At 50.3% G+C, this 21,281-nt stretch overlaps 1 protein-coding gene across 1 annotated transcript in view; it reads left to right on the top strand.

Annotated features, from left to right (window-relative positions):
- LOC125944270 (monocarboxylate transporter 12-like) overlaps positions 1 to 21,281 on the top strand; it is a 36,413-nt gene that overhangs the window by 6,890 nt on the left and 8,242 nt on the right. Inside the window, exon 2 of the mRNA XM_049664617.1 lies at positions 17,711 to 17,854. Within this exon, the coding sequence (XP_049520574.1) occupies positions 17,711 to 17,854 (144 nt within the window). The remainder of the gene's footprint in view (positions 1 to 17,710; positions 17,855 to 21,281) is intronic.

The following is a 21,281-nucleotide window of genomic DNA, read 5'->3' as shown; positions in this document are numbered from 1 at the left end:
TATCGCGAGCAGGCAGGCGGTACTGATTGCTGGGGACTTCAACGCTCAACACACCGCGTGGGGTTACAAATTCGAAAACGTCAAGGGTAGGAACCTGTGGCTCGACGCGCAGCAAGAGGGGCTCACCCTCGTTACGAATCCCTCCTTGCCAACGCGTAGAGGTAACAGCGTTAGCGTAGACACCACACCAGACCTGACTTTTACGAAAAATATTGGCGATTCGCAGTGGACTATAACACGCAACAGGACCTCGGTAGTGATCACTTTATAATAGAGATTAGAGTCACGGCGGGACCGCGCAAGATCAGAGGTAAACAGCTCAAATTGGTCGAGTGGGACAAATTCAGAAACATTAGGCAGACGGAAGATTCGCAGGAAGCAATTCAGGACATCGGGGATTGGACCGACGCGGTGAAGCGGGACATTTCCGCGGCGACACGAACGGTCCCACCAGAGGCGCAACTCGAACTCATAGACAGCAGACTTTTACACATGTGGGAGGCCAAACAAAGTTTGCAGGAAAGATAGAAAAGGCAAAGGCACAACATATCACTTAGGAAAAAGATAGCGAAACTAAACAGGGACATTGAGAGTCACACACAGCAGCTGTGCAAGCAACAGTGGGAAAACACCTGCAGTAACATGGAGAATCAGCTAGGGCTCGCGAAGACGTGGAACTTGCTTAGGTACATGCTTGACCCAGAAGAGACGAAAACCGCGTATAGACAGAACATCAACAGAATCATACATGCGTATGAAGGCTCCGAACAGGAGATCTTACGGGAGATCAGGGAACGGTACATTAGTTCGGTCCCACCGGTAACGCATCCAGAATACGAAGGCGCAATCAATGAAGAGCTAGACAGACCGATCGGCGAGTCCGAGATCAGGGCAGTGTTACATAAGCTCAACACTAAATCGGCGCCCGGGTCCGACGGAATCACAAACAAAACGCTCAGGAATTTAGACGATAAATCCATAAAGAAACTGACGGAATACGTCAATGCGTGCTGGGAAACCGGACGCGTACCGCAGCAATGGAAGACAGCGCACGTCGTGCTGATACCGAAGGCGGGCAAGCGACTGCAGCTAGAGAACCTCAGACCGATCTCCCTGACTTCGTGCGTGGGGAAGGTAATGGAGCACGCGGTCTTCACAAGGCTGACCAACTACCTCGAGGACCGCGACCTGCTCCCCCACACTATGTTGGGGTTCAGGAGAAACCTCTCTACGCAGGACGCGATGCTACAAATCAAACATCAGGTCATAAACAGCCCGACCAGGTCCACTAAGGCCATACTCGGCCTGGACCTGAAGAAGGCCTTTGACAACGTAACGCACGCAACCGTACTGGCCAAACTGCAGGAACTCGGCCTTGGCGAACGAACGTACAATTACGTTCGAGACTTTCTGACGAATAGAAAGGCCAAGCTTACTCTCGGGGAGCTTACTACCGAACAAATTGAGTTGGGTAGCGCCGGCCCCCCGCATGGATCGGTGATATCGCCCATGCTTTTCAACTTGGCTCTCGTGGGGTTGCCGCCCAAGCTAAACGAAATCGAAGGGCTCAATCACACCCTCTACGCCGACGACATTACGTTGTGGGTTACCGAGGGGTGCGACGGCCAGATAGAACACACGTTGCAACGTGCTATCGAGACGGTCGAACAATACTTGGAGAACACCGGACTGACCTGCTCCGCAGAAAAGTCTGAACTGTTAGTTTACAGACCTACGCGAAGAGGCCGCAAGCCGAACGGCGAGACGAACGACGAGGATCCCGGTAGGGACATACGACTAACGACGTCCGACGGGCGCCCCGTACCCAGGGTAGATAGCATGCGGGTTCTGGGCTTACACATCGCGGCCAACGGACATAATGGCGAGACCATCAGGAGACTGGGAGGCGCGGTTGCACAGACCATCAGGTTACTCAGACGCATATCCAACAGACACAGCGGGATGAAAGAAGGTAGCATGATCAGACTAGTTCAGGCCTTCGTAATTAGCCGAATAACGTACGTGGCACGATAGCTCAATTGGCACGTTGCGGAGAAGACAAAGATGGAATGCTTAATCAGAAAGGCTTACAAACAGGCAATAGGACTACCGATCAACACAAGCACGAACAGGTTACTGGATCTAGGTCTACATAATACGCTGGGGGAATTGATAGAGGCACAGAACATAGCGCAATACGAACGTCTTTCCAAGAGCAGGACGGGCGGATACATATTAGAAAAGTTAGGCATCGGGTATCACGCTCAACACGGCATCAAAGTCGACGTACCCAGCAGCCTCAGGGACAAGTTGGTCGTCCCTCCGCTACCAAAGAACATGCACCCGGAATACCACAGGGTTAGAAGAGAAATGAGAGCGCAGGACGTACAGAGGAAGTACGGCAAATGTGAAGACGCGGTGTTCGTGGACGCGGCCAGGTACGCGCGCAGGCGCGCCTTCACGGCCGCGGTGGTAGATCACGAGAACACTTGCAAAACTAGTGTCACGGTACGCACGGTGCACGCGGAAACAGCGGAGGAGGTAGCCATCGCGCTAGCGGTGGCCACCACCGAGGCCGATGTGATCATCAGCGACTCCCAGACGGCAATTCGCAACTACGCCAACGGCCGCATCTCCCCCGAGGCGTTATGAATACTACTCGCGGGCAAAACCGGGAATAAAGAAGTTTACATCGTATGGGCACCCGCCCACACCACATCACTCGCCGGAAACGAGGCGGCGCACGGGGCGGCTCGAGGGCTTACGGACCTAGCCGCCAACCACACTACTGCCGCCTCGGCCACAACGTCTGGTGAGGGGTGGGAGTGGGAGGATCGCCTGACGAGTTTTAGAGATATAACGCAACACTACAGACTGGCGAGGTGCAAATTTCCGCCACCACACCAGAAACTGAACAAGAGACAGGCGGTCGCATGGCGACAGCTGCAGACAAGAACGTTTGTAAACCCGGTGATCTTGAATCTCTGTTACCCAGAGCTTTATTCGTCCAACCAATGCAAGTTTTGTGAGGCCAGGGCAACCCTGGAACACATGTTATGAGAGTGCAAACGAGGGGGGGTTCCAGACGGGGACGCAGCCTCGAGCCGAACGCGCTGGGAGACTACGTTGCTCAGCTCCGCGCTCGAAGACCAACTCTGGGCCGTCCAGCGGGCCGAGGAAGCCGCCAGAGCTCAAGGGCTCCTGGCCGACACCTAGGCAGGGGTATTCGCCCAAATCCCCGAATAACTCGCCGGATTATAAATAAAGTTATCATTCATTCATTCATTTGTAGAGGTAAAGTCGGCCTCGACAGCCATCTTCTTTATGTATCGTTGTCCCTCTGGTAAATAGCGTAAATACATTTTTATTTGTGACTTCCGCATTGTAACAAATTGGTGTAAGTGTCGGGGTACCCACCAGAGAGACAACGATAGATAAACACGATGGCTGTCGAGACCGAGTCCACCTCTATACGTCAAATCGTCTTCTTCTGACTGGCGCCACTCTTTTTTGCGCCGTAACATAACCCCCGCCTGAGAGCACAACGGAGCTCCGCAGTGGTCGTCACCTCCGACTGGACAACATGATGGACGAAACAGGACCCGAAATAGCGCGGCTCACATCAGCGCCTTCAATCCCGATGGTTGTCCTGGCTCAGCCGCGGGATCCAGGAATGTTCTGCGACACCGACCACGTCGGTTTCGAAGACTGGGTCGCCACGCATGAGCGTGTAAGCGCACACAACAAATGGGATCCGACGATTATGTTAGCTAACTTGGTGCTCTTCCTACAAGGCACGGCGAAGGTGTAGTATGATAACCACGAGAAAGAACTTGCCGTCCCGCAGGGCGCAAGAGCGCCGCTAAGAAAGAACTAGCGAGCCGCGTCCAAACTTTCACAAAATCATACGTATCTTACGTCCAGGACGTGCCGGCCGCTGTGCGGTAAGGCCGCGAGCGATATGGCTGAGTCGAAAAAGGTTGGGCATGTACTCAAGGGAATCGCTGACGATGCTTTCAAACTGCTCATGTGCAAAAATTGTGAAAAGTACAGGACACAATCAATCAATCAACAATCAATAAATCAATTAGTCTTATTTTCTCTGAAATAGAGAAGGCATGATAAATGAGTGTCAACACTTCGGGCAGGCCAAGAGCCGCCGCATTGCCACACCGTTCGTACGTCTGCTGAACACAGCTGCGACAACCTCTTGTGGCGACAGGCTAGGAATGCAGCGACCATCACCATCAGTTGACCTGACGCGAATAGTTCGGCGATAACTAGAGGCTACTGCTCCTCCAAGCCTTTTCTCTCACCCCAGTGAGCCGAACAACGTGCCTACACTACCATTTGTGCAGGCAATATTCCGCGAACTCGCTAATCTTGGAGTCCATTCTGTACGTGCCGTTGCCGCTCCATAGCTGTCCAATGCTGCTTGTCCATCCACTGGTCAGCTGTATTCTGCACGCTACCGCAATCCGGCCGAGTGGCAAACCGCAAACGATCGGTTGCGTGCCAGCGTATCGGTCAGGTTTCTCGCCATTGTAATAACCGCACTGTATCCACCTCTCGACGGCCGCCATTCGTCAGTTATCTCCCCGTACAGAGACAGCATCGTTACCAGCCACTATTTGAACCAGAACAGCCCAACAGTGACGCTCGTGCCCCTTGGAACGATCCCTCGTCGTCATCCCGACGTCACCAGTTCCTGTTCCCCACCAGCTCATCGTCCACCTTCCCCGATGCAGCGCCGACACCGGTTTCCGAAAACTAAGCGCTGCAGCTCCCGGAGGGGAAGCTGCATTGACGACTGCACCGCAAAACTTTCTGGTCACTTTGCCGACCAAACAGAACTACATGGACGTTGTAGTCGATGGCGCCAGTGTCCCAGTACCCATTTACACTGGCGCACATATCCGTGATGAATGACCCATTTGCGCCGATGCCTGAACAAAGTTATCACACCCGCTAAATGACGCACCCTCCGCGTCGCCGACAGAGGAACACCTACCGTACTTGGTATGTGCTGTGCTTATAGTGGAATCGCCGGGCGCCTAACCACTGTATTGTTTGCCGTTTTGAAACAATGCCCCTACGACGTTATACGCAGCTTAGACTTTTTATCGTCCCATTCATTTCTTCTTGACTGCGCGTCTTTGTGCTATGTCCCACCGCTGACATACTGCTTGAAAAGAATTGAAAAAGCCATACCATGCTCACTATCACTGGCAATCGGACTTCGGTCCCTCTCCTTAATTTTAACTGCTCGCATCAAATTGTTCCCAGAGGCATGTCTTTGGGCGAAATCTTCGTTATGAGTGATAGCGAAGTCTTCGCTTTTGACGCGAAATTTCCGTCGCCCTCTACAAGAAACCCCGATTCACCTATTGTCACAGACGATCTTAACAAGATTATTCCACACGACCTTCTTCCTGCACAAGATGTTGACCTCCGCCGTCTCTTGGAAACTTACCGCGACATTTTTGACATCGACGCCCGCCCTGTAGCCCCGACATCGGTGGTCACCCATTGTATTTACATCGGAGACGACAATCCGATACGCCACCGGCCGTATCGTGTTTTATATGCTGAACGACAAGTGATACTACAAGAAGTCGATAAGATGATCACTAAAAGCCTTATCGAGCAATCTTGCAGTCCGTGGGCGTCCCCTGTTGTCCTTGTCAGGAAGAAGGACGGCAGTTGGCGCGTTTGTATCGATTACCAACACCTCAACAAAATCACGCGCATTGATGTCTACCCTTTGCCACGTATTGATGAGGCTTTGGCCTCCTTCCACGGAGCCAAGTACTTTTCATCCATAGATCTTCGATCAAGCAGCTATTGTCAACTACCGGTAGATGACATGGACCTTGAGAAATGTGCCTTCGTCACACCTGGCGGCCTCTACTGATTTAAGGTTATGCCGTTCGGCCTTTGTAATGCCCCGGTAACCTACGAAAGTATGATGGACTCCTTAATTTGCGGCTATAAATGGTCCACACGTAGGTGTTATCTAGAAGATGTGATAGTATTTTCACCAACTTTCGCGAGTCATCTAACCCGGTTACAGGCCATTCTTGCTGTTTTCAGACGCGCCGGCCTGCGATTAGACATATCCAAGTGCCACTTTGTACGTCTTCAAATTACCGTTCTTGGCCATCTCGCCAGTGCCGCTGGCGTTGAATCCGACCCTGACAAGATTCGCGCTCTCCAGAACATTCCTGTTTCGTCTTCCACCGCAGACTTAAGAAGCTTTGTTGGACTATGCTCCTACTTCCATCGTTTCATCAATAATTTTCTCGACACCGTTCGCCCACTCACCGACTTACTTAAGAAGGACGTTGCTTTCACCTGTGGTCTTGCTCAGACCAAAGCCTTCTCCGCTCTTGTACGCTTGCTAAGAGCTCCCCATTACTGGCTCTATATGATCCCTCGGCTGCCACTAAACTTCACACGGACGCCAGTGGCCATGGAATTGGCGATGTACTCGTTCAATGACAACGTAACGACGAGCTAGTAATTGCATACGCCAGCCGCCTCCTGTCACCCGCCGAGAGGAATTTTTCAATTACTGAAAAGGAGTGCCTGGCCTTAGTTTGGGCAAAAGCCAAATTCCGCCCCTACTTGTATGGCTGCACTTTTTCTGTGGTTACCGATCACCACGCCTTGTGCTGGCCCTCGTCAGACCCCTCTGGGCGATTGGGTAGATAGGCGCTACGGCTTCAAGAATATTGATTTGCCATCACCCTGAACATCATGGGCCTGACAGCAACGCTTGCGCACTAGCCATTCCTGATCAGCGTGGCATTCCCACGGAACAACGGCGTGATGACTACTTACGTGTTCTCATCGATCGTCCAAATTTTGGATATTCTGAGCCCACACTGCACAGGTTGGTCCTCCGTGACGACGTTCTCTACCGTCGCATCTTACGGCCTGAAGGACCAGAATTTTTACTCGTTGTCCTACGCCATCTCAGGACATCCGCTCTTGAGCAGTTGCGTGATGCACCGACTGCAGGCCACCTCGGCGTTTCTCGTAGTTATGACCGCGTATGGCACCGCTTCTACTGACCAGGCCTGTACCGCTGTGCGCGCCGCTACGTTGCAGCCTGTGCGCTCTGTCAGTGCCGCAAAAAACCTGCTGTGATACCTGTTGGACGCCTCCACCCTATCGAGGTGCCCTGACAACCATTCTTTGGCGTCGGTCTCTATCTGCTCGGCCATTTTCCGACGTCGAAATCTGGCAATAAGTGGGTTGTTGTCGCAACTGACAACGCGACCCGGTACGCGATCAGGCAAGCGTTGCCCACAAGCTGCGCAACTGAGGTAGCGGATCTCCTTTTACGTATACATGACGTCATCCTCCATCACGGCGCACCCCGGCAGCTCCTCACTGATCACGGACGCACCTTCTTGTCCCGAGTTGTCGACGACCTCCTTCGTTCCTGTCCTGCCAAGCACAAGCTTTCCACCACCTACTACCCTCTCAGAAATGGACTCACGGAGCAGCTCAATCGCATGTTCACAGAAATACTGCATAGTACGTTTCTGACGACCACAGTGATTGGGACAGCACATTATCATTCGTGACGTTCGCCTATAATTCATCCCGTCACGAGACCACTGGCTTTTCACTATTTTACCTTCTGTTCGGCCGCCACGCTACTCTGCTCTTTGACACACTGCTTCCTTCCTCGCTGAACATTCCCACTGAATATGCCCAAGACGTCTTCGCCCGGACTTCAACGGGCGCCAGATTGCCGGATCCCGGCTCACTCAGTCTCAAACCACGCAGAAGATCCGGTACGACAGCCGACATCGCGACGTTCGATATCTCCTAGGCTCCGTTGTCCTCCTATGGACACCATGTCGCCGCATTAGCTTGTCTGAAAAGTTGATGCCACGCTACACAGGGCCCTACACGATATTCCGTCAGCTTGGGGATGTGAACTACGAGATCGCTCCGCTGTACTCGCGTGGCCCCAATGAGGTTGTGGATATGTCCCGGCTGAAGCCTTGCTTTGCCGCAAATTATCGTACCTTATAGTTAGCGCCGAGACGGCTCTACAGACGGGGGTTATGTTACGGCGCAACCTAGAGTAGCGCCAGTCAGAAGACAATTTGACGTGTAGAGGTGAAGTCGGTCTCGACAGCAATCTTGTTTATGTATCGTTGTCTCTCTTGTGAAAAAATTTAAAAACATCTTTATGTGCATGGAGGAAGGAAAAAATATTGGAGGGAGCATTACGTCACGCAGCCAACCTTGGCAAGCGAACGCTTCGGGTAGTCAGCAGAGGTGGCCCAGCCCGTGACCTCTTGTTTCGAGATCACGGAGAATCGACATTTGGCGAGGCGTTTAGTTACCGGTAGCTTTTATTCGGTGCGCGCTCGGCCGGCAGCTGCTGACATGCTGGAGGAGTTTCAAATGGTTTCGAATGGTTTTTGAAAAAAAAAATCAACCGGGAGTACTAAAACCTACCGCGCACTCTGACGTTTCCTCCGTGCTCGGACACTCGCCGACAGTCGCGCTGCGGTATGCCCCCTCCTTCTTTTTCCTTCCGCCATGTTTATATGTGACTTCTGCATCGTAACAATATATTCTAACACTGTGGGAACGCCGGCATTACTAGCGGCACTGTGGACGAAGAAGAAGACAGCCGCGCGAGCAGTGCTGCGAGGAAAGCGCGAGCTGCGGCTGGGCGCCGTTGGGCGTGCCGGCGGAGGCTGGAGCCTGCTGGTGTAGACTGCGGGATCGAGCCGTTTCCCACATTGGCGCACATAACGTGGGGCACCAGCTGCGTTCCGGGACGGACCATGGTTGTATGGAAAGCTGGAGGTACCCGTTCCACGGAAATGGCGAGCTGCACCTCTGGTGTTCGGTGACGTGCAATTCCGCCGGTTCCTCCTCCGTGAACGTCATCGAGCCTGGCATGGGTCCTGGTGGCGGCGTGGTTTCCTACGCGCGGCTGCTGCTCTCGGCGCCGCCGTTTGAAAAGGGCACCGCCTGGCACAGGTGACGTCATGACCGCGATGACTCCGACACCACCTTAAGAGCGGCTCCGTTCCTCGGCGCTGCAGGGCGTGTTTCTATACAGACGGCTTCAGAGGACGTGGTGAGCGGTAGTTTTCTGGTGAGATTTCGGGAGCTCGAGGCCAGTTGCCAACGGCAGCGGCGACGGCACTTTTAGAGCAATCGCGATCATCTGTGATCTTCCCTCCTGTGACCTGCGTGCTGCGGTGCGGTGTGCCTCTGTGGTGGCAAGCCATTGAGCATGCGGCGGCTCCTTCCGGCGACCTAATGCGTGCACTCGTCAGAACGAGACTGGAGAGGAAAACCGGACCAGGTGTGCGTCAGGAGACGGTTTTGGGCCTTTCGGTTCCTGCAAGGCCTCAACTCCGAGGCTGCACCAGCTGGTCTGCCCAATCTTCGCGAGGAGTCCGTCCTGGAAGCCGGCCAGGTTTAGGGTGTGCGGGTTCCTGGAAGACCTTGGTGACTCGGACGTGCCGGCTCCGCCGATCTCGTTCGGTGCATTAGCAGACTACAAGGCTCGCTCGCCGGTAGGAGTGTCATGCCGTCGCTGCCAGCCACCGTGGGCCAGTGCCGTCAACGCCTTCGCAGAGGGAAAGGCACTGTGGGAACGCCGACATTATTAGCGGTTCTGTGGACGAAGAAGAGGGCGGACGCGCGAGCAGTGGTGCGAGGGAGGCACGAGCTGCGGCTGGCCGCCCTTGGGCGTGGCCGGCGGAGACTGGAGCCTGCTGGCGTGGACTGCGGGATCAAGCCGGTTCCGACAGCACATAGGGTTAATATAAAGAACTCCCGGGGGAAAGCACCCCGCAACACTCATACATTCAAATCAGCACCTGCAAGGGCACCGCCATGTTGCTGCTCTGTGCAGGCGCGCAATCACCGCGGTCTCTTGCCTCCCTAAGCACGATGGGGCCATCTGATTAAGACACTTGCGACCGCATCATTTCACGCACCGTAAATTTTACATCACAGTTTTACAAATAGCCATCCGTTTTTCTGAAAAATATGCCGCATGAACTTTACACGTTGTTCATACGTTCGTACTACGTGTTAAGGCTTGGTTTCGCATTATATTATGAATATTTCTAGCGTAACAAAAATGAGTCGTAGCAACGTGGCGGCACCTTTGCGGTTGCCGTTTATTTTTCCGCCCTAGGCTTAGTATTGACACATGTTCTTGTTTATCTTTCTCGGGTGACCGCGTTTCACCGTCTGACAAGTGTTATCGCTCAGCGCAGGACTGCGCCTGCATATATCGGAAATTTCTCGAATGTTATCGATGGTTCTATCCTCTATCTGTTGTCACCGAACCTTGTATAATCTTACTGCATGTATGCGCGACGCGAATTGTCTAGTACTTTATGGAAGACACACGGGCACCAGCGATTACTCTGCAACCAACAATGACTCATGTATAAAGCCGAACCGCTTCACCGATGCGTCAGATCTCGAGGATCGCCGACTGTGTTCGCCGCTTTAGTTGTGCTTCGAGTGCAACTTGCTTTTGTAGGCACAGCTTCGCCCAATAAAAAGTCAGTTTCGTCTTTCACAATTTTGTGACTATTTTCTTGGCCGTCACTACTACGTGACGGTATACTAACTCTATGTTTGCACGTGCTCGACGTGCAGACTTTGCGGCTGCGCAACTAGATGGCCCAGCCTGTTCAAAGAGAAGCGCGAGAGGCAAGTCCGGCTGCAGACACGCTTCATATTTGATGCCTTTCAGTGGCGACGTGCAACACGGGGTCCCTACATTGCTCCAAGGCTAATCGCATTAGCGTTGAAATTCATTGTCGGATGATTTCGAATTTTCTTGAAATATCCCCACTTTGGTAAGAAGTAGTGCCAAACAGTCAACCTGAGCATGCTTATTCTTAGCTATACTTTCCCTGAAAAAAAAATGGAGTATGCATGAGCTTCACCTGTAAGAGTGGAAGGCGATAACATTCAAACATCCCTGACCGTTTCTCACGCTTCCCGGCAACTGTAGCTTATGTAACCGTAATGTTTACCTGCAAACGTTCCCGGCGAACGCTATGCACGAATGCGAGGTTTCCGTTCCTTTTTTTTTCTTTCCCCCGCACGGCGGGATCCGTGGATGCGCGGAGGCGAGTGCCATCTGAATGGTGTTGCAGGGAACCGAGCGGGACGCACCGCTCCCACTAAGACAAACTACAAACGGTAGCTGGAAATGGGGTTTGTGTTTGAGTTTCTGCATAACAGGATTGTGTTCTCGTATATTCAAACTACAGTCCGACGCTATCATGTCTGCAGGCTGTGCGTCAGTCGTACTTTACGAATTTTCTGACGCAATTGTTATAAGTTCAGTTAGTTTAGTAACACCTAATCATCATGCGGAAGGCTTCCGTGGGTCGGATTGCGTGGTTTAGGATGGTTTTTTCTCTAAGAGACAACGACGCCGGCGCCACATTTTCTGCAACACGGGGCCCTTAACGCTATCGCGTTAATCAATGTGCCGGTTAACTGCTGCACTGGCAGCGCCATAGCTGCAGAGTGGAGGCTTTGGCCTAGAAATAACTTACGCTTCCTGAGTGCTATTTCCTTCAGGCCTTCCCGCATGCGGCTGCTGTCATCGCATTTTGAAATAATTTTTTTGCTGACGAGAGACAGATTCTTGGTCGAAAAGACCTTTTAACTCCTTTCAACCAAGAATCCCTCTCTCATCTAAAAACAGTGGGCACACTCGAAATTCACATTTTCGAAAACCATTCGAAAATGGCTTTCAGGGAACTAAATTTGCTTTCCGGAAGCGCACAGTGTACTCGTAGTTTTCAAATCTGCGAAAGTGTCTCCAGTTATGCTCGTGGCGGCTTGAACAAACACTAATAAAGAACAAGACATGTAGCGGTAAGAAAAGATGAAGCAATGAATTTGTGAAACCGATATACCTTGTTGATGATTATGAAATTGATCCAACATGTCCCGAGGAGGTTCAGATCCGTTGCCACGCAAAGATGTACAACCGCAATTGCTACATTTCAACGATAAGGAGCAACAACGTTGCCTTGAAAATGCGACAGATATATCTCACTACTTATCAAAATGTTAAAATTGTTGGTCTCATGGTCACCCTTATTATAGGAGAGAGCAGTCTAGAGGAAGTTGAGAGCTCCCATGGCAGGCTCATGTGGGTTGTCAAGGTATGAAAACGAGCGAGCCGCTGCATACAACCACTTCTAACGTACTAGTTGATTAGCGAAAAGCTAGCGTCTAATTATGCTTAAAAGAACTTTCGTTATCGCGCCTTGAAAAACAATCAATTTGATCGACAGGTTTTTAGGCGTTGTTAAATATTTCCATTGGGATTCTTCTACTGGCAATAGCATGCGCCATATGAAATGACGACTGAACTTGCACTATTTGCCTGATATGAAAATTTTTTCCTCATTCGGGAGTCTACAAAAGTATAACTTCGGCTGGAAATATCGTGGAAACAAGTCTCCAGTTATCCTATCACTTCTTCGAAAAAAAGAGGCGAAATGTTCACTTTGGTCGGCTCGGCAATTCAATTTTGAAGTGGCAGTAGCAGTGACGATGCAGCAGCTGTTATCGGGTTGTCAATTTTCTGAACCGCCGTATACGCTGTCTCAACGATGTTTCAAACAACGGTAGATACTCATGAGTGCGAGTTATTTTTATCATTCTTTTCGGATAACATCAGGTAGAACTTTACGTTTCCCACCGAGAGTATCTTTTATCCATAAGCACTTCGATAGAGCATGTACAAATTATTACGAGGAATTCTTCCCATCGTGGGAGGTTTTTCACTCACACAAGAGCACGCAGTTGATTTCAGATGGACCTTAGACTTAAGCTTGATTAGCTGTCATATCTGTTACATTTTGAGCACCGCCTGTGAATAGTGTACTTATTCATTTGTGAACAATATGTCTGCCCACAGTGACACTGTACAATATTGTACAACACTGCACATTATTGTACAGAACTCTACAGAAACTGAACAAAGCACATGGATGCTCCATGCAGCGCCAGTCGAGTGCTTACTAGACTACCTTCCTTGCACAGAAAACTGTTTAGAAGAGCGAAAAATTCGGCTAGTTGGCGTGTTTTCATTTTTCTTGCACTAAGAACTGTAGGACACAACTGGGACGAAACCAACACTGGGTATGGAGCAGACATGAAGTGACACAGAGGAGCGCCGCTTTGATATGAACCTGCAGAAGAGCTCCGTCATGACTAAGCCTGAACTGACACCGGGCCAGTGGCAACTGACTGACCCTTAGAGCAACAGTTAATGTAAACGATATAAGGCTACAGAAACAGACGACGAGTCTACGCTTATTGATGACTGTGACATAGCTGACATGACAGATGAGGACGACGAAGGCTTCAAGGTTGTGCGCCACCGCAAGGAGAGGACTGTCGGAATCGCTGCGATTATTACACCTGTTACAGAAGGAGCTGACCTGCAAAAAGTAAATCACATTGCTCTGTCTACGAACATTGAGGAAATTCTTGGCGCTTCGCCAGTTAGCAGCCGATTTTCTGCTCAAGGGGCGCTGCTTCTAGATGTACTGACAGAAGAGCATGTGGATGCCCTACTGAGTTGCAAGTCAATCTCAGGAACTGCAATCTCAGCATCGGTGCCCAATTCGTACCTGCAAAGCACTTGTATTCTTAGAAGAGTGCCGAAGTGGTACACTGACGAGGAACTGTTGGACAACCTGAAACCACAAGGGTTTATCATGCAAGCAGAGTCATGCGACGGGTCCAAACTTCCGAATCCGAATGGGAGTCCAGGCGAACCAACACCGTTGTTCTAACGTTCGCTCCAAACACTGACTGTCCTGAGAAGATCAATTTGGGCTTCATAAGACACAAGACCATTGACTGCGTGAAGAAACCACCTCAGCGCTTGAAGTGTCAGTGCTATGGACACGTGGCCAAGTACTGCCGTGGTGAGCAGCGGTGTAAGAGATGCGGAGGACCACATGATTTCAAAACCTGCGCGTGGAGCGAGAACTTTCTTTGTGAAAACTGGAGTGGTGGCCATCCAGGTAGTTATAGAAAGTGTCCTACGCAGGCAGCGGCAATAAAGCGAAAGAAAATGTTTATCTTGGGATCAAAGACAAAAGGATGAGAAGAATAAGACTAAGAAAAAGACGTCAGACGACATCACATGGAGCTCAAAGCCTCAAACATGGAGCTCAAAGCCTTTCCCAAGCCTGAAGCCTGCTTCAGGAACCCAGGACACAGTGTTGACATCGCACAGCGGACCGGCTAAATCAGTCAAATCAATGAACAAAGGCCCCGTAGATGAGAAGACAGCTGAACAACCGGAACAGCGAAGTTATGTGTCTGCACTGCAGCGACACAATTCTCGTTGCGTCGAAAAGACACCACAGAAGGACTGTCAACAGGTGCTACCTGCGCTCTGAAAGGCCCTGCGATCATGCATAGAGAAGATGCTGGTGAGCTAAATGAAAGGTATGCTCGAAGTAGTCCTGGCTCTCGAGTCGGTGGTTCTAAGCCCTGCCTCCTCTTAAAGCACCTAGCAATAAAGATGCAGTCAGGACACAATGTTCACCGTCTCGCCCAAGTGCCGCTTATTATGCAATGGAACTGTGCGAGTCTTGCGTGCCATTTACCGGAACTGTCGCTTTTCTAACACAGCATGCCTGTGCCAATATTGGCCCTGTCCGAGGCTGGCCTTCCAAGCTGCAAATCAATTCCTGGTTATGTCGCACATGGAAACCAAAGTGTTCCGACATTTCCAAACGGAAGCGCAAGGCTAAGTGTTAGACGTGAAATACCACATTACGTTTTACCAGTTCAAGACCTTTGCAGCAGTGCTTTGGAGGTAAATGCTGTACAAGTGCGACTGGAAACCGAAGCCTCAGCGTGGCATCCGTATTCGTGGGCTCTCGCCAGGTTTGGCGAGAGCCCCCAAATACGGATGTCCACGCTGAGGCGATGGGAGAAATCATGAGTTACCTCTGCAGCCCCTGCCCGATACCTGGGATTATATCCGGGGACTTTAACGCGCACCTTACATTCTGGGGTTACAAGGTGACTGATGCTCCTTGGAAGCAAATTATGAATGATTTAGACACTGAGGGACTCTGCGTGGCTAATGACAGACAGCCAACGTTTTATTGCGATAGCAATTATATGGACACTCAAAAGCAGATTTCTGCCGTCGCCGTCGCCGTCGCCGTGAGGTTCCGTATGACGTCAATGGGGATGAAATCGTCGCCGCGCGCCGAACGCTGTATGTGCGAGTGAAAGCGCGCGAGGGGCGCGCGCTTTCACGGGGAGTGAACGCACGGCGGAGAACAAACACGCGTTCTGCGCCGTGCTCGCTTAAGGGCTGCAGAAGTAGGCGTCTCTTTCCTCCTTTACAATCACCATATATTTAGAGCAAACGCGCCTTCTTCCGACGCGCGAGAGGCCATGGGGGAGGGGGGGGAGGGAAGGGAGGCGACGTTTAGCTGCGGCACCAAGTGCCTATTTATATCAGAGGCTCCGGCAACAGTCACCAACGCCGCACGCATTTTGAGCGAACACGGGCAAAACGCCGACGGCGTCGACAACAGTTCTGCGTGTTGCCGGTGCTGCTGCAGGTCCAAGTTTATACAGCTGATAAAGCTAATATCATTACTCCGTATAGCTCTCTACAAATTTGCTATCGCAATTGATGCTTCGCCTTTCAGGTGAAACTGCGACAACTTTTTTCTGACCACCGGCCTCGTACAGGGTCACTGACTTGATATTGCATTCAGCCAACATCCTCACATCGTCAAGGACGGGTAAAGATGGAATGCGCAGCGACTATTTCCCTATCTTCGACAACATTGCTGGATATAGAACCACCGGCCCAAGCTCCTGTCCTGTGACGCATTGGCATAAGCGCAGGGCAGGCCAAAGCGAATCATCTGGAGATCTGTTGCGTACATGCTACGTAGCAAGGGATTAGTTACCACTGATATGAAGCTATCCGACCACTTTCCCGCTCCGGACCTAAAATTAAAAAATCTATGCAATGACCATAAAAGAGCGGAGGGGAAGCTGATAAGAACGAAGGACCCACCGGTGAAGACTACGTATAACAGAATTAACGCAGAGATGAATGGGCGGAATTTTGTGGAAGCCTATCGGTCTTCACGTCAGTTCTAAGGATATGGTGGGTGGTTAATAACCTTGCTGGAAACTTTCGACCAAACAAGCCATTTGAAGCCCTAGCATTGAAGTTAGGCAAGACGCTCGCTCTTTCTGCGAATGCCTTTGCTCAAGAATACTCTTCCAACAGGTCAGCCGGCACAGCCAACCTGCCTCCATCGCTATCGTCGTCTTTGATGGATGCTCTCACACTGAGAGAGCTGGCGCTAGCGATGAGTAGTCTCCGACGTCGCTACGCGGTTGGACCTGACCTATCAGTTATCAGATGCTGACTACCTACCGGTTCATAGAAGACGTGATTTTCTGGCATTTTTTAGCCGAGTGTGGGCCAGAGGGAATGTCGCACATTTGTGTGAGGTAGCATGGGTGGTAGCGGTTCTGAAGCCTGGAAAGAATCCTGCAGCTCATGACTCATACAGACGGGTATCGCTGACCTCCTGTGCCGCGAAGCTAATGGCGTACACAAGGCTTATTTGGTACGTCGAGCAGGGTCGGAAGCTACCGTCGTACATTACTGGGTTTCGGCAGCATCGAAGTGCTCAACGCAATGTGCTGAACCTGCTAAGATACATAGAACATTACAGTGCGGATGGCAGCACTTGCTGTTAGTATGGATGTTGCCAAGGATTACAGCTACGTGCCTCTAACAGCCATCATCAGCCAGTTACAATTTATAGGCGTCACGGGCCATCTCTTGCAATTCATACATTCCAGGTGAACAGGACAAGTTGTCGACCAGAAAGAATGGAGTAGCTGCAAAACAATGTCATGCAGGCTTAGAACGCTCTCGTTCATATGCTTCATTTTTTTCGGCAGCATACAAACACTACTAATGTGGCGGCACGAGTGTTAAGAAAATGTGGGTGACTGTCTTGAGAATGATAAATTGCGTTTAGGTCTGCACGCTTCCTCATAAAATAAATAAATTTCCCTTTACGGGACTCTTAAGATATCGTAACTAAATGTATTACTGCGAACGGTACTTATAACCATGGCTGATTCAAATGACACTTTCATGCGATTTTTTCTTATTCTCTCAAGTACAGGTTAAGTCTGGGTTATGTCCGATGCAATTTGATGGTTTAGCCGAGAATGCATTTTCTCGGTTGTCCATACGCACTCTTCATTCCCACGAATATCCAGAAAATAATTTTTACGAAGCTACTGAGCCTGCATCATTGGACATTTTATGTTATATTGCAGCAGTAGCGTAGTGATCGGCTTGAAACTGTGCCACTGCCAATCGGCTTGAAACTTTTTCACACTTATGTCTGCTCGGGTATCACAGTTACCTCCTGTTTTACCCGAACCAAATCATCAAAACAAATGAGCGGCATTATCGGCTCCCGGTCCAACCCTCATATTGGCTGCTCGCACTACAATAAACGTGGGATACCCTCATTCCTTCCTGTATACACACAACTCAAGTTTTTGGCATCAAGATTGAACGGGGTGCAATAGTGAGCGGAGGAAATTATGACTAACGACTGCTTTGCTTCCTTTGTCTGCACAGTACTTCTCGGGGGAACTGTCATACAGCTGCTCACAGTCTGGGTAGCAGCAGTGGCCGGCGGCTTCCTGCTCAGCCTCACTCTCCTATCCTGTTTCTTTGCAAGTGGAATATTGTTCCTCACACTTGTACTGGGTGTCCTTGGTGGTAAGTACATTCACCACGTCTCAAAATACTCAGCGCCAGATTTCGAGATGGATAAATGTTGGTTGGAGCGCATATGACAAAGCGTGTGTACTCACGAGGGGCAATTTACGGTCATTGTTAGAAAACAAAAAACCTCAAACGGCGCGTTCTACAAGTAATATTATGTAGTATTAAAGCTTCCGCATACTACTAAAACTTTTCAAGAAGCTATTCACCACAGTGTCACTGATAGAACGTAAAACGATTGACGGGACGTCAAGTGATATAAATACAGCAGTGGGGACTAGACGAGAAGCTGATGAAACAATTATTCCAGTTGATATGACGAGGAGGAAATGACTGTGGGCATGCATTGCATAATAACTGGTGGTCTACTAAATCAACGAAATGGCTGCCGCGACATGGGAGATGACAAACGCATTACGTTGGAACCAATAAGCCTGCGTGACATCATATGGGTAACTGAATGGCGTTCATTGAATAAAATTGTACGTGTATAAAGTGCCAGCTGTGTATAAAGCCTAGTGTGAACGCACTTATAGTTGCAAAAATTACCATTCACGAAGCCAGTAGTGAAAGGATATTGAAACAATATACGTAGGATTTTCAGACTGCATGACAACGTGGCCCCTCCTATGGAAAGCAAACACACGTACAAAAAATATAATATAATTAAAGTCTGGGGTATTACCTGCCGAAACCACGACTTGATTATGAGGCAGGCCGTAGTGAGGGGCTCCGGAATAATTTCGACCACCTAAGCTTTTTTAACGTGCACCGAATGCACTGTACACGGGTGTTTTTGCGTTTCACACCCATCGTAATGCGGCCGCCACGGCTGGAATTCAACCCCTCGCCTTCGGAAATAGCTGCTCAATGACTTAGCTACTACACCAAAACGTACGCATAAGTCTGCTGCACCAGCTGCAGTTAATATTTATTATGTAATAATATTTACATTGAGTACTCCTGTTGAAACACTTGCTTTGTGTCCCCCCTCACCAAATCTTCTTAAATGGGCCTGTAAGCTAATTTAAATAAATAAATTCAATGCATCCCGCTGATTTTTGCGCCACGACATAAAGTACTGCCTGTTAATGGAACAAATACGTCCACGTAAGCTTGGTATTGCGAGCTCAGGTAATTGGTGTCTGTGAAACAGTCAAGTGGGTTACGAGGGACTTCGTGGCGCAGAGCTCCGGATTAATTGTATTTTTGCCCGATCAAAATGGGGCCTGCGCAAAAGGCACTCGAACTCGCGACTTCGTGCTCAGCAGCAGAACGTCAAATCTACAAAGCCACCGCGGCGGTTCCTGCGAACTCGAGGCCAGTGAGCCTGGGTCTGGTAATCTGAGTTAGTCTCAGCACACCGATTCCATGTTTCTGTGCCTGATGTTTCATGAGACGCAAGGAGAATGAGCACATGGTTCCTTGAGCCTGAATGAATCAGTAATCCAGTGAACGTGAATAAGGCCGAGTGATTAGGAGCCCGTGAGTCTGATTTTCGTACACGTGAGCCTGAGTGAATTCGACGGATTCTCATCTCGGCGAGCCTGAGTCCAAAACGGCACGTCTGAGGAGTGAGTACGGCCTATGCGGGTAGAAGAGCGGAGATGAACCGCGCAAGGGACGCTGCGCTATGCCACCAAGACGGGCGCGTGCGAGGACGTTGCCTCCAGTAAAAGCGAAGACAGCATTGAGTGGTGGCCGCGCCACAGCTGCCAATGGCTACTGACATTCGGATGGCGAAAGAACATTGCTTCTGAACAAAACCGCTGGAGACGAGCGCGCCGAATAGCAACCGCAATGTTTATTCATAGGGAAATGCTACATACATGGGAGCGTCAACAAGTGCAAGAAAGCGGGACATGTGTACTAATCGCATTTCGTTGTTCGCTCCCGATATCTTTAAAGATGATGCATTCGTCAAAGTCTTGAACCAAGACAGGCTTGACATTACACTATTTAAAGTTATATTAAGGTTTACCTGCCAAAATCACGATCTCATTATAAGGCAAGACGTAGTGGGGGGACTCCGCAATAATTTGGACCACCTAGGGCTTTTTAACTTGGACTGCCGAAGAACCCAAGCAAGAAGGACCCCGTCGTGCCAAAAACGGTGGATTTCGAAGGTGAGAAACAGACCCTTACTAAATCTAAGCTCGCCGGCAGAATCAATCATATAACCAAGCAAAGCAGGGTGCCCAACCTGCCGCAGGATGAATTCACGGTCATCATAAGACCACGGGCTGGGCTAAACCTAAACGAGCACGATGGCCACAAGCTCAATAGAAACGTGTGTATCGCCGCCAATATAGACTGGCACAGACAAAATCTTGAAACGGTCGTTTTGAACCCAAAACAGAACATTATAATATCTAGCACCCCAAGTGTGGAGATAGCTAAAAAGATAGCAGCCCTGAAGGCCCTAACAATAGGGGCGAAGTTCCCCGAAATCAGCGCCTACCAGTCAGCTCCTCAGAACACCTCCAAGGGGGTAGTCAAGGGCATTGCGCTCGAATATACGCAAAAAGACCTAAATGATCTGATACTCACCGACAGGAACCCCAGGGTGGTAGCCACCGAACGCATTGGGAACACGAAGAACGTGATCGTTTTTTTTTCGGGACTAAAGGACCCCAGACCTGTCCGCTTCGGCGGTACGTTGCAACAGTGTTATTTGTACAAAAACAAATAGATGTTTGCTACGAATGCGGCAGAGTTGGCCACCGAGCCGACGTCTGCCCTGACCCAAGCAACAAGATATGCCATGGTTGCGGGACAGTCAAGCCCGCACCAGACCACAAGTGTAAGGAGTGTTTATTCTGCGGAAAAGACCACTTGACTGGCGACAAAGACTGCAAATCAAGATTCAAGACGCCACATTTGGTGAGAATACGACGGCTCCAGCGGAAACTCGAGAAACAATTCGACAGCCAGTACGAGAACACTGGCGCCAATCCCAGGAACAGAACATCACCGAGGGACCGGAGGGGTCGCTCGAGGACCAAAACCAGATCCTGTACGAGATCGAGATCAAGAACCAAAAGTCCAGGGCCCCCAGTGATGAAGATCCCACCCGGAAAAAACAACGCCACTGCATCACAGGCTAGCTATGCCGTGGTAGTCTCTGATGATAAAACTAAGATAACGGGTCAAGATAAAAAATAATGCTGAGAACAGCAAGATGAAAGCGATGCTTGAAAGAATAAGCAATGAAAACAAGGAGATAAGGGCAGCTAAGATGAAACTGCAGGAAGAGGTCCGTAAATTAACGGCCGCCATGAGTGCTTTTTGCACGGGAAAACAAACTCCGTCGCGCGAAGCTAGCGTGCAAAGGTCAGGAGGCAAACCGTCTAAGAAAAGAGCGGCAGAAACAATTGCCGGCGCCGAAGACGTTTGCGACACCCGGATGGGTGAGAACGCG

The sequence above is a fragment of the Dermacentor silvarum genome, chromosome 3 (assembly GCF_013339745.2).
Source record: "Dermacentor silvarum isolate Dsil-2018 chromosome 3, BIME_Dsil_1.4, whole genome shotgun sequence".
In the NCBI taxonomy this organism is placed as follows: domain Eukaryota; kingdom Metazoa; phylum Arthropoda; class Arachnida; order Ixodida; family Ixodidae; genus Dermacentor; species Dermacentor silvarum.
The sequence above is the reverse complement of the archived record's forward strand: the minus strand, read 5'-3'. Positions and strand labels throughout refer to the sequence as shown.